Source organism: Drosophila simulans, chromosome 2L, assembly GCF_016746395.2.
Source record: "Drosophila simulans strain w501 chromosome 2L, Prin_Dsim_3.1, whole genome shotgun sequence".
NCBI lineage: Eukaryota > Metazoa > Arthropoda > Insecta > Diptera > Drosophilidae > Drosophila > Drosophila simulans.
In genome coordinates, this window is record NC_052520.2 from 11095338 (window position 1) to 11108894 (window position 13557).

General features: G+C 41.3%; 1 protein-coding gene across 1 annotated transcript; it reads left to right on the plus strand.

Annotated features, from left to right (window-relative positions):
* Window positions 1–1403: 1403 nt before the first annotated feature.
* LOC6731962 lies at window positions 1404–2241 on the plus strand. The gene is made up of 2 exons (XM_016179987.3): window positions 1404–1676; window positions 1737–2241. The coding sequence occupies exons 1-2, from the start codon at window positions 1626–1628 to the stop codon at window positions 2220–2222; spliced, it is 537 nt and encodes a 178-aa protein (XP_016024641.1). The 5' UTR covers window positions 1404–1625; the 3' UTR covers window positions 2223–2241.
* The last annotated feature ends 11316 nt before the right edge of the window (window positions 2242–13557 follow it).

A 13557-nucleotide genomic window follows, 5' to 3' on the forward strand; every position in this document is an offset into this window, starting at 1 on the left:
ATTAACGGATCCACTCAATTGCCAACATTTTAATGCAGCCAACAGAGCTGCGAACAAAGCGAACTCTATCTGAATAGTTATTTATATTCATTTCATGGTCACCCAAATCTCATGTGCAGTTTTCATTATTTTCAGCCACTGATTCTGGCGGAAGCCGTGAAGGCAAAAGTCAGTTCGTCGAATCCAACTGCCTTTTCTACCCTTTCAAGCCATAATTACGCCATATAGTTGCAAAAGTATCTAATAGTTGACCATCCAGGTAGCCTTTCCAGGAAAGCTATGATAGATCACAATTTGAAACCCCACATCGAGTTCACCACAAATATAATTGATAATTTATTCAAGCATAAGTTAAAATGTAATTTCTTGGGCTATTATTAAGTTGATTGCTCGACGTCATGGACCCCAGGGCAGTGTGTAGATACAAAGATACAGATACAGCGATACAGATACAGGTATCTATGCGATAGGCACCTGTACCTTTGGGCATGTGACATTGCTTCGTGGCTCTACTTTAATTGGTGGCGATATAGGGGTTCTGTTTCCCAGTTCGGGATTGGTTCTCTGTGGTGCTATCATGTCATAGGATCAGCTCTTTCGGTTCGATCGTTCTTTGAACTCCCTATCCTGACATGATTTATAGGGAATTTTGGTCAGCTCTTTGGCTCGTTCCACATGCCTCATCTAATTGAACAGTATTTAGTCAACCTTTAATTTATGATTAAATAACTCCGTTTGGCATGCAAACTGGTTTGCCAGCAGACGCTCGCTTCTCCAGTTCGATTAAGTAATGCCGCGATGATTGTCCCCATCGTGTACTGGTTTTTGCGTATTTACGGAAGTGTTTTTCGGCCCGCGACAGTGGCCCACCTGGCCCCGCCCCAAGCCAATTGCCGATCGGTCATTCGGACGGAACCAGTTCTTGGCTCTCAACTCTCATTTGGATGCTCGACCACTTAGCCATCGTCACCTCGTCAACGTCATTAGCCAGTCGAGGCTTTTGTATCGTGTATTTTTTGTACCCAGAGAACAGATTCATTTACTCCACTTACGCTAGGCACTTCCTAGAATGGCTAAAACAATCAGCGAAACCTTTTTAACTAAATTTACAAATAATTAATTACCACAATACATTTAACTATCAACACAAAAACCACTATTTTTCATTACAAATAATATAGACTATCATCACTTATTCAAGACTGAAGATAGTTGTATAATAATAATATTTATGTCTGGTAAGTACATTTAAAACATTAAATATCAATTATCTTTATGAAAAGATCGCGTTTAGTTGTATAATAAACATAATAATTATTATTAATAATTAAAGTCAATGAATATAAATTTAGCATTGCAACTATGTTTTAATTATAATTATATACACGCGATTAATTCACATAAGCCGTACATGTTTGATTATTGAAATTGACAGTCACAAAAAAAATTAACTAAAGCAGTTAAACGCCTTGATTTTCATTTTACAGAGAGATAAGACCGGAATGCATGAAATGTTGTTAATTAAAATGAACACTTATTTAATTAGAGTAAATCCCATAACAGATAAACTATAAATAAAGCATTCTGGTTACACATTTTAGTTACTTTTACATTGCTGTACAACAATGCAGACGTTTAAATTATATATTCTTCTAACATTACTAGGCAACGTTTATGTGAGCAATAATTTTTTAAATAAATAAAAGTGGATTTTATTTGACAAATAAATTCTTTAGATGCTCATTCCAAAAACATACGAAGCGCGTCACGTTTCCTGGAACTCGACAGGCTCAATACTCGACTTTCGCGTTCGACTTTTAGGACGCGATCGCAGAGTCAATGGATCCCTAATAATAACTGAGGATATGGATAATAAACATTATACCATATCAGCGCAAACTTTTAACGATTTCGATGGCAGTGGAAGCTACAAGCAGACGCCATACTCCATCGCCGAACAATCCATTTGCCAAGCAGTGAGATATTTTTGGATTTTCTTTAAGAACACCTTTAAGTATGGTGTCAATACGGATTGTCCCTTCGTATTGAATCCGTGTCCGATTCCCAAAGGAGACTACTACATAAAGGATAGCGTGTTAAAAACAGACGATTGGCCAGTTATAATGCCGAGAGGATTTTTAAAGGGAGTTGCTACCTTTAAGAAGGATGGTGAAGTTATCAGCATACAAGAAGTAGTTATTCACATTGTAGATCGCCTTTGATGGTTGGTCAAAGTATTCAGTGTGGTAAAACAAATGCTGAATAAATATTTAAGCATTTCCGAACCCGTTTGCCATTAATTTGCTTGTAAAAAAATAACAATATTCAAGCAATTACAGTGCGAGCGATAAATGCTAATCAAATCATCTCATCACCCAAACTGATTTAATTTGCCTTCAGCCCCGGAATCACACTAAATATGGATCATGATCTCATTGGCAGTTACTTGCGCACAGCCAGTGCCCATTTCAATACCAAATCGACAGCCAAACTTGAAGCTACTTGCGGTCTTCAGCTTGGACTTCGGGCTAGTGTTCGACTTCAGTTGCCAATTTAGTATTTAGTGACAAAACACAGATAAAAGCGATTCAATTTGAATGTTGCCAGCCCATCTTGCCTTGAGCTCTTCGCACACACGAGCTTCAATCCCCCTCCCCCCGGGTTTTTGGCCATTCTCTGGGCGCGTAAGCTGATCTAAGCCAAAATAGTAAAACCTATTAAAAATTATTATTGTCCCGTCTTCATTAAGACAGAGCCACAAAGCCACACCGAGCCAATCGAGGCGAAAATACGATTCCGTATGCATAAATTTCGTTGGCCGTTGCTGAGATAGATATTGAACTCAATGTGGGTACAGTGCGTTTCATGGCAAGAAGGTATTCATAAAGCTAACTATTAATATATCTAAAATTTTACCCAGTTTTGAATAGAAAAGTATGAAATATTTAAAAACTTTTAAATGTTTATATACTATGAACCCCTTTAAATATTTTTATATTTTTGCAACGAACTGTTTCTAAGCATGTGTATTTGTGCACAAATTTATAGGCAAGTTTTTGTTTAAAATTCGTACTTTCATGAAATTTATTGCTGAAACCGCGATAAAGTCGAAAAGCAACTACTAGACAATACAAACGGCTTCTTATTTACATAGAAATCTTTTTGGAAAAAAAAAATAAATGGCAATATAATAAAAAACCATATTGAATGGACTAATCAAAGTGGAGTTCTTCTTACCTGCTGGTCGCTGGTTATTGGCTCGATTGTAACCTGGCTAGAAGATTCTCATCTCTTTTTGGCGGACTGACGTAATTCTCACTTGGAGATCGGGTCCAACTTTCACACTATACGATGACGATCATTACACGAATTTTCGAATTTTTATTCAATTAGCATATATATTCACGATTAGGTACTCCACTTGAACACTTTCTGTGATTAGGAGGCAAATATTAGGTGCCAGTCCAAGCAAATGGGTCTGCGATATTGATTGTGCAAAAATGTTACTTATATAAAAAAAACTTTTTAATTATATATTGCTTTTTTAAAGTTCTACATTGCTTAAGTTTTGCTTTTCTTTTAAAGGGTTTCCGTTGGTAGTTGGTAGAGTAGAAATTTCTCATTTAAATGCAGCTTGCAAAAGGGAAATGAAACCCCCTGATCAACATTTTTCATAATCTGCAAATGTCCAAACGTGGCTCAAAGTGCTCAAGCAGCGCGCCGCCAAAGGAGTCGGCCAACATGGCTTTTAGCATAATGCCGCGTATCCACCTCTAAGATGACGGGCAACAGCCTCTCAACACTTGGCGCGGAAAATGGGGTGGGATGGGGTGTAAGATGGGTAAAGGTGCGGGATGCGGGGCCTTTCGTGTAAACACTACAAAGCCGCGTGGAAACTATCTGAGCGTCGCTGCCAAGTTGTCACTCGTCGCTGGGAAATGCAACTAAAAGCGACACTAACCCAATTTCTGTAGGGCCTAATAAAATTATAAACTTTTCACCAGCCAAGCCGACGACGTCGCCGTCTCGCGAGCAGCAAAACAAACAAACACACACACACATATATACAGGGGGCTAGGGGGCGTGGTAATTGCTTTGCACTAGCTCCTAACATCAAGGAGGCGGCGGAGCAGTGGGTGGTGCAATGGGTGGTGCTTGGAGGTGGGGTGCCAACCTCTTGAGGCTGGCGGGGCAAACATCAGCGCGCGGTCACGACAAACGACAGCTACAACGACTTTGGAAGATGGTAGCCAGAATTTTGCAGATACGGGAAAAAAGCACTTGGCCTCCTGGTGGGCGGGACAAAGGGGGGCGTGGCAAATGGGAGCTGCGGCAGAGGAGCAGCTCGGTTGAAACAATGGGCATAAATGCATGGCTTTGCCACCTCTTCAAAACGGGGTTAATAAAGTTGCGCATGGCAGAGTCTGAACAGGTCGGAGCCAGCACTCGAAAAAAGCAATACATCACGAGGAATGAATAATACAAATTTGATCAAATATTCTCGGAATTTGCTGACTCTGTAAAGTTGCAAGGTGTATTTTGAAGTGCAACATACAAAATAAGCTCAAGGTTGGCATTTGTAAAAATCGAAAACTTTTATACAAATTGAAAAAAGAACTTCTCATTTCCAAATAGCTTAAAATCTAAAAAAATACATAATATTATTACCAAACTTATTAAGAGCTTAAATATGTCTGCTTGTTTTTATTATAATTTTAACCCTCAGTTTTTTCCAGTGCAAAGTCAGTCACCGCAGGAGCTGCAGCTGCACCTCGCATGCAATTTGTGCGGTAAACAGAGTCCCGTGGTCGCCACCGAAGGAACCCGTGCTCGGAGACCCGTAGTCTCCAGTCCGGGCGGGGTGCCCACACTCGACTGGCAGCTGAGAGCAGTGCCCTGCAGTTGGAGCAGCTGGGCAGGTTTGAGCAGTGGGTGTGCCTCTAAAGGTGTCGCGCTGCCTCTCACCGTTTGCTCCTGCTTGTTTACACTGGCCTGGATTTATGCAGCCCTTTCATCGTGTGCCAGCATTGGTAATCCCTGGCGTTGAGCCCATTCCTGGCCAGAACTTTTCATTTCGACGTCAAATCCATATCGGTCCTGCCATTATTTGGCACTCAAGCTGCGTAAGCAGCAGTCGTGGAGTCAAGGCTAGCTGGATGCCAGAAACTTGACCCATTTGGCAGGGAATTGCGGTTATGGTTGTTATGAGGCTGACTGTTGCGTAATGCTTTCATCACTTAAAATTCGAATCATGAAGGAATAGAACGACAAAGTCTAAGGGAACTGCATGCAAAATTTGAGGGCATGCAGTCCATTATTCATCAATTACAAATTATGTGGCAACTCCCTTTACAGGCCATGAATTTTAGAGTCACGTAAAATAAAGTACCATACAAGGTTTTTGTCATCAATTATCACTAAAAGTTATTTTTTAGAAAGGTTATTATGTTCCAAGTTTTACTAGTCTGCTTTAAATTTTTATATGCGATTTTATAGAAATATTTATACCTTTCAAGTTAAGGCTGCAATCTATTTTATTTATATTAGCTCGCTACCTATACAGCACCTAACTTTTATGGCGATTTTTAATGATGTTTGGCAATTAAACATGTTTTAAGCAGCTTAATTATACAACATATAAAATCAACATTTGCTCGAAATCTAGTGACATTTAAAAGCGCAGTTGTTAGGGCTGTGCAATCAAATAGTGTTCATTTCAAATTTAATTGCAGTGAAGGCACATGGACACAAACAAAATGAACCCACATTTCGCCATGGCAGTTAAAGGTTTTTTTTTTTTTGGTTTTTGCATTATTGCAAATACCAAAGCCGCCACTTGGCAGCATCATTGATTTTTCTTCTCCGGCCTGTGCTTTCCCTGCTTTCTTTCTGCTTTCTTTTGGGCCCAACATTTTTGCTGCCTCTCTTTATATATCTTGTGTGCCGTTTGTTATGTTTTCTGGTTTCTTCAATTTTGTTTTCCACAGCGCTGGCTGTTGTTTTTCCAGCCTTTTGCCCGTTTAGGCCAAATTACTTTGGCTGGGGAAGCACGTGCATGCAAAGGATATGCCACATATATACATACACACAGATATGCGAGTATGTATATAAAGCTCGCCTGTCTTTGGAGCGACTCCTGCCAGCTGCTGTGGTGGCACAGTTACCAACTCTGTGTGGCACACACGCTGCTGCCTTTCTGTTTTTCCTCCTATTTTCTTCTCTTTTTTTTCTAGAGAGTGTGCGTGTGTAGTTGTCTCGCGTGCCACACAATCAAAAGCAAATGTTGAAAAGGGGGGCTAGGGGGGGTCAAAGGGGCAAAGGATGTGGGGTAACTGAACCGGCTGCCACAACCCCTCACAACGAGGGGACAACAATTTAATTTTAATTGCTGGACTTTTCAGGCCGCCAGCTCTCGTTCTCGGCTTCTCCAACGGAAAAGCGACTCAAAATCGATCATACGCACCGTGTGCCGCTGGATGCCCGAAACGAAAACAAAGCACCAAAATGGGTACAAGGCGGCAAGAGCAAATGGAAAAAAATCAATTTGTATTAAGAATGAAATTTCGATTTGCGTTCGCCTTTATTTGACCACGAATCGGTGTACAAATAAAATCCAGCAAGATATGTAGTGCTCCCTATATATACACACACACTCACATGTGCGTGTGTGTTTTATGTGCCACAACCCGAGAGTGGAGTGTGTGCTAGTGTGTGTCTGTGTACGAGTCCTTTTACATAATTAAACGGCGGCACGCGTTGACTGGGCTTTAAACCAGCGGGGAAGCAAGCAAAAGCAGCTTTAAGGGGGCACTGTGCCCATTTGCTTGGACGTAGCACAAGGACAAGGAGGATGCGAGCCACTCGGCCATGATTTCCCCCGAGCTTTGTTCCGCCTACCACTTATCACCGTGTCAGGATGTCAGAATATATCTTGATATCGCTTTCACACACTCACTCCAGCACTGACCAGACGCGGGATCGCAGGATCGCAGGATCAGGGCATCAGAGCATCAGCATCGGCCCTGCTTCAGCCATTCACTTTTCGCCTGGCTCCGCAATTTCGCTCCTCGGGAGCTGGAGCACTGCAATCCTGGCTTCCACAAACACACGGGCACTTGCACCACCACAGACACAGACACTTGGGCAATTGGGCACTTGGCACTGACACAGGCACAAACACACACGGCAATCGCAGAAAGGACTCACTCGCAAAGGCGAATCGCTGGCAACTAATTTGGGTGACTGCCTGGTGGTCGCGTCGGGTCGTTGGTGCTGCTGCACCGAGGTGTTCCATGTCGCGTCCCACGGACGAATATGTTCCAGTTCCAGTGGCAGTCGGGTTCGAAACCACTGGCGGAAAGCTCCACACCGCCAAGGGCTTCTCGCTGGCACCTTCAACCCTTAGGCACTTGGAAAAATTACAGCCTAGTAAATGATTGTAAATTATAATTTGTAAATTAATAACAGTTCAAATAGCTCGTCTTAAATTCTCAATCAGAATCAACACATAAGTAGTGAACACTTTTCCAAAACCAAGGGATGGTGAACTTGTGTCAGGTGCTCAATAGTTTGAGAACCTTATTTCTCTGAGTGCATTGTGCTGCTCAGAGAGGTCGCAAGCTCTGAGCACGACCTATCCCAAAGCTTTTGGCTCGGATGGCGTCCACACGCGGCGCCTTCCAGTGCGCAGTGTTGGGTCTGCGCGAGATTGGCGCCAGCACGTGCCACGCCGCAGTCCAGCTGTTGGCTGGCGAACACACCTTGCCCCCTGACCCTGCCCAATGCAGCCACCCGCCCCGCCACCCACTTGCCATTCAAATCAGAGCCGAGCTGTGGGTTGACTTCTGACCATTGATGGCGCACGCAGGCGGGTCAAAAAGGGGACCCCTCAGCGATGTGCTGCTGCGGTCGAATGCACTCGGGCATGGGCCCCGTATGGACGAGGCAGCTGAAGGTGGAGCTGGAGATGGAGCTGCGCTAGGAACTGGGCGAACGAGGTCCGAGCACGAGTATCTCCAACTCCAGCCGGCCTCGGCCCATCGCCGAAGTCTTCTTTATTGACTTTAGCCTTCCAATTGGGTTTTTAGGTCAGCCTTCAGCCAGCACGAGAACACACACACCTCCATCGATTGGATGCAGTCAGCAGCTCTCCTTTGAGCTTGGACACACGAAATCAGCCATCCAGCGATGCATACTTACTGGCCAACTGCAGCTGACACTTGTGGGATGTCACTGCGAATCGATTGGAGCAGATAAGCCAGCTGAAATTCACTTTCACTATGCCTAATTACCTAATTCATTTTAGCTAGTTTAGTCTGTGTTCGCATCAAAGGTAGGAATGTAGTGCAAGTGGTCTGCGGATTTTTCATAAGGAAAACAACAGCTGCCTGGCACTAATTTAATTAGCTAAGGTATCAAAAATTCTATATATATATAGGGTTACTAAATGTAATGTGCTGAACTAAAACAAACTATTAAGCTAATCTTAACTATATATTATTGATATGAAACAAGTTCTGCGCAAACAGAAGATATAATTAAATAAGTTAACTTTGCTAATCTCACTTATTTTTGTTTACTTAAACAATTCAAAGTTTATGTAAACAATAATATTATTTTAAATGATCGGACGATATTAGCTTGAACCTCCTGAGATGACCAACCATGAAGGATGACCGAAATCCGTCCAGAATAGATGCCAGGATTACCATCCAATATGTGTGCCGTGCAGCTTCCCTGGGCTTATTTATTGTGCGGCTGTGAATCATCGGTTGAATGGGTTGTCAGCTGGAGAAGAGGATGGCGATGCAGTCGAGGACTTGACGCATTTTGTGTGCAAAACGTTTCGAGCTTATTGTTCCAAATTCGATGCCTCGGGCCGGGGCACTCGAGACCCGTTCTCATCGGGCATAATTCGTTGGATCCGTTGGATCATCACAAAAGAAAAGCGATGTCATCGGCGAAAATGCAGCAGAGCTTTCCGAGCCAACGGATGGGATGGTGGAAAGGGGGTATGGCTTCTAAACAATGCCGACCAATTTCCAAAACAATGTCAGCGTGCGCAATTTTAATGATTGCAGATATTTTAATGCGGCACCAAGTTATTGTTCTCATGCTGATGCTGTGCACTGCGGATAATAATGGTGCACTCAATTGATTTTTAGTTTTCTCATTAATTATGTGGTTTCTAGAAAAACTGGTAAAGTCTCTAGAGATCGCATACAATATATTTTTTCAATTTATTATATTCTCATACTAAACAACAAAAACTTGTACAGATTATCTATAGATTGCAACAATTTTATTTTTTTTTGTTTCAAAAGTATATCAAATGTATTGGTATCTAAATCTGGTAACTGCAGCGTCAGCAATGGGTGGTCGAATCGCAATGTACAAAATATCCGTGGAATTGGTTCAACCAGCACAAGATGCCTCATTGGGTGGATGTGGATGGCTGGATGGTTAGATGTGTGTAAGTGTTTTTTGCACTGTGAAACTGCAAAATGATTGATTGACTCTTAGCATCAGTATTATTAGCATTTTTGGGTTCGGGTCTCTGTTTTGCCTGCGCTTCTGGCTAATTAACAGACCTGACCAACTCCGATTTGGTTTTGGTTTTGCTGTTGGCCTGGTTCATTCAACTCTGGCGCTGATGGGTGAAGTACAACCGTTGGACGTGACTGCCCGGCCGGCCAGGTCACTAATTGAAGCCGAGGAGGAATTACTAGATAATTTTAATGTGTTACGGTAGCTCAGCATTAGCAGCAGCTTGGCCCAACTCAATTTTCACTTCGCATCTTGTGTCTTGGCTTCAAAGAAATTTTCGACAGGTTATTGAGCTTACGTTTTTAATGATTTATTTGCAGTTAAAGAAACCCCCGTTAAATCAATGTTTAAGTCCTAGTTAATCGTTTAAAATAAATCTAAAATGATGCTCTTAGGCAAATATGCAACCAACGCATTACACAGAGATGAAGTTTTGAAACATGCTTGTGAATTTCTAATTCCTATGACAGTTTGTAAATATTAAGGCATCATTTTAAATATAACCTGCCAAGTACTAATGTTCGATGCCTACGTAAAACTAACAAATACGTACCTATCATATATTAAACGGAAATTTACATAGCATCCTAATTTACATCTCGTTTCGGGTGGATAAAACCGGCAGCAGTAATGTGAAATTTCAAAAACCACGTCTTCAGAGACTGCGTAATACGTATTCAAGTCGGTTTTATGAGTTATGCCCTCTAAGCTCGGTGGCAACTGTACCGTGTGCAATGCGATCGCCGCCATTTTGGATTTCCGATGTGGAGAGTCGAGTAATAGAGCCAACGGCACTTAATCCGTAGACTGCGATGGCCGACCGACCAACTTATATTCCATGCATATAAAGCACACACCATCGAATACTACTCACTCATACACAGCAAAGTACCCATTTGTCCAGACGCTTTCCAACTTATTTTACATAATAACCTAGGTTGTACCCACACGAATACCAATACACCACGCTGACCAGTACTAATACTCTTATAAGCCTTTATTTGCGTGTTTTTGTTGGCTATAAAATTGTTTTTTCTTTATCATAATTAAATTCATGGTTCGTGTATCATCTTCAAAAAAAACCAAACCGATGGAAACACTCTCTCGATCTTTCTCTCGCTCTTTCGGGTCTTAATTCGTGCGCCGCAAGGTGAGTTGAGCGGTACAAATAAACGAATGTACATATGTACAGTCATATTTACCTTGATCATTTCTATTGTCCACACACGTTCGATAGAAAAGGAGGGCAACAATGTGGAAGAGAGAGACGGAAGGTCGCGGGTGTGTAGGCAGGCTAAGATTGCTGGGGCTCAAATGAACGGAATGCTACTAAATTACAGATGGTGGTAACCACTAGATAGTTTACCTCTATAAATAATGAATTAATTAAGTAATATAAAAAATAATATAAATTTCAAAAAAGTAAAAGGATATTGCTTGGGATCTTATTATTTTTTAGGTTTAAGAATCTAAATGGTAGTATCTTAAAGGTTTTCTTTTCAAAAAACGTTGTTTTAGCTCAATAAATCTAAATACTTATAGCTGAATTTTGTTTTCCAGGGTGTTTACCAAATCGAAACCATTATACAGTGCTAGTTTAAGTTGATGAATTTAATTATGCTGCCGTTGGCTCTACAAATTCCATCCAATCTAAGGCTGTGGGGTAAACTCAAGCAAAACGAAAGCGCCACCCATCCGAAGATGGCTCTCGATCCCCGTCTCACTCACACCTTCTGCTGCTCGATGTTTTGCCTCCCCCTACAAATTTTTCACGTACACGCATTTTTTTTTTGATAATTTCATAATCATGTTTCTATTTTTCACATTGATAACTCAGCCAGAGATCACCGGAACTGAGAGCTTTATGGGACGCAGCTTCGAGTGTCAATAACTCATCGCTGACATCGAATGCTGGTCGCCAACGCAACTGCTCCACTCCCCACTCCCTCATCCATTGGGGAAACTCCAGGAAAACCCGCTTGGAATTGCTGCACGAGCTGCAAGATAAATGAAATGTCATTTGCCTCGTCTGCAAGAGATCGGCGTCTTCATTCCATGGCTGATATATTCCCCTATTAGGCATTGGAGTACCCAACTTGGATGACTCCATTTGAAGGCAGAACAGAGGAATCTGAGATGAAAAATAAGTGGATACTGAATAATTATTGATCACTTATATCACTGTTAACAAGGAAAACTTTAAGGCAGAGAAATTAGATAGTTTTGTATTTATATGTAGAGAAAACTCTTTTAGTTCTTTATTTCCTCTTGACAGATTATGGGATATTGAAATATTTAAAGCTATTTTATTTGGTAATTGTATTTTATTTTTTGTCGACCTAAATTAAAATGAGCAATGGACCAACACAGAGGCACCACTAAAATAATATCAAAATCACACAAATGTCATAAACAGCATCCATTAAAAGCAACCTGAAAATACTGATTCTTTTTATTAAAAATAAACTTGAACCACCCACGAATTCAACTGTTGTTGTTCATATTAGTTTCATTTTTTCAAAGCAATTTTTGTTCGACCATTGAAATGCGTACGAGATTTTTAAGACAGATCGTGGCATTAAAATATATGTACATGCTTTTATATATATATATATGAGCACAGACATATATTAAGCGCATACATCCGAATATTTTAATTAGAGTATAGATAAAAAATAACAACAACAAAGGAAAAATAGAGACGAGCAGAGCAGAAGTGGGCGAGCGGGGGGCTGACAGGGGCGGAGGCAGCAACAAATATTAACAATAATTATACCCAAAATATCAAGACGCGACACCTATTCCATATAAATTTTAGGTTTCCACAATTTTTTCCCTCACTCTCGATAAAAATAACATTCCACACGTACACACACAACTAGAGGGGATGCGGTGGGGCGGTGGAGAAACAGATTTGGGAAGTGAATTTTGGACAGTACCTACACACCACCACCCATCCTACCCCCTGGAGGAGGGGAAGGGGGATGTGGCAGCGGTGCTTGTGGGTAAAAATAAATACAAATGTCGCCGGCATCAATAAGATATAAATTAAAAGCGTACTACAATCCCAATGTTAATTAGAGAAGCACGAGAAGCGAAGAGAATGCAGCGGAGGTGGGGCCAAACATAAAACTAAGGTGGAGAGAAGTGGAGCGAAGAATGAGAAATTCTCCCCGCTACACTGAGAATATTAGAAAATTATATACATGAGATAAAGTAGTGGAATCAAGAAGTACATTTTGAGATCCTAAAAGGCAAGGATTGTTAGCTATATATAACTTATTAACAAGATATATTATGGTTAGTTAACAATTATACCAGAAGAATTCTTCAAAAATGAACAATTTTCTAGATTCTTTCGTTTAGTGCAAGATTATATACCCATTGCGTTTGGGCATGGAACTTTCCTCCGCCCAACCAATTTCATACCTCGCTCCAATGGAAGCGCTTGACGTGCTGTCGTGTATCTATTAGATACATTAGCTGCCGCATGCCGCCAACTTGCGCTCCCTTCTTGGGAAGCTGTAGCTGCATCTACAGATCGTTGCATCCGAAACTCTGTGCATCTGTTGGGATCGTTTGGTGATGTTTGGTGGTGCGGCGACAATTTCGGTGTTCTGCCATTTGGAGTGTTTTTACACGTAAATTTATTTTGTTTTTGTCGACTTTAATAAAGTTGCATCTGCCGTGGGGTGGCACCTCATAGCTTTAGCGTCTGCCGAAGTGGGAGGAAAACTTTATTTATTCCAGCCTCAGGCAGCTTAATGACTTCCTGCAGGGGCGAGAAATGGAGGAGGGCAAGATTAAGGTGCGGTTCCAGTTCTCCACGGAACTGTCTTCCTTTTTTTTTTGAATTATTATTCCACTATAAAGCTCCGCATATCTAAGGAAAGTATGGTTAGGTAAAATACATCATAATAAGTGTATTTATGTATCTTTAGCCTTATTGTTAAATTGCACTATTATTTGACAAATATCTACATTCATTCGTTTAGACATCCGTTTAGAAAA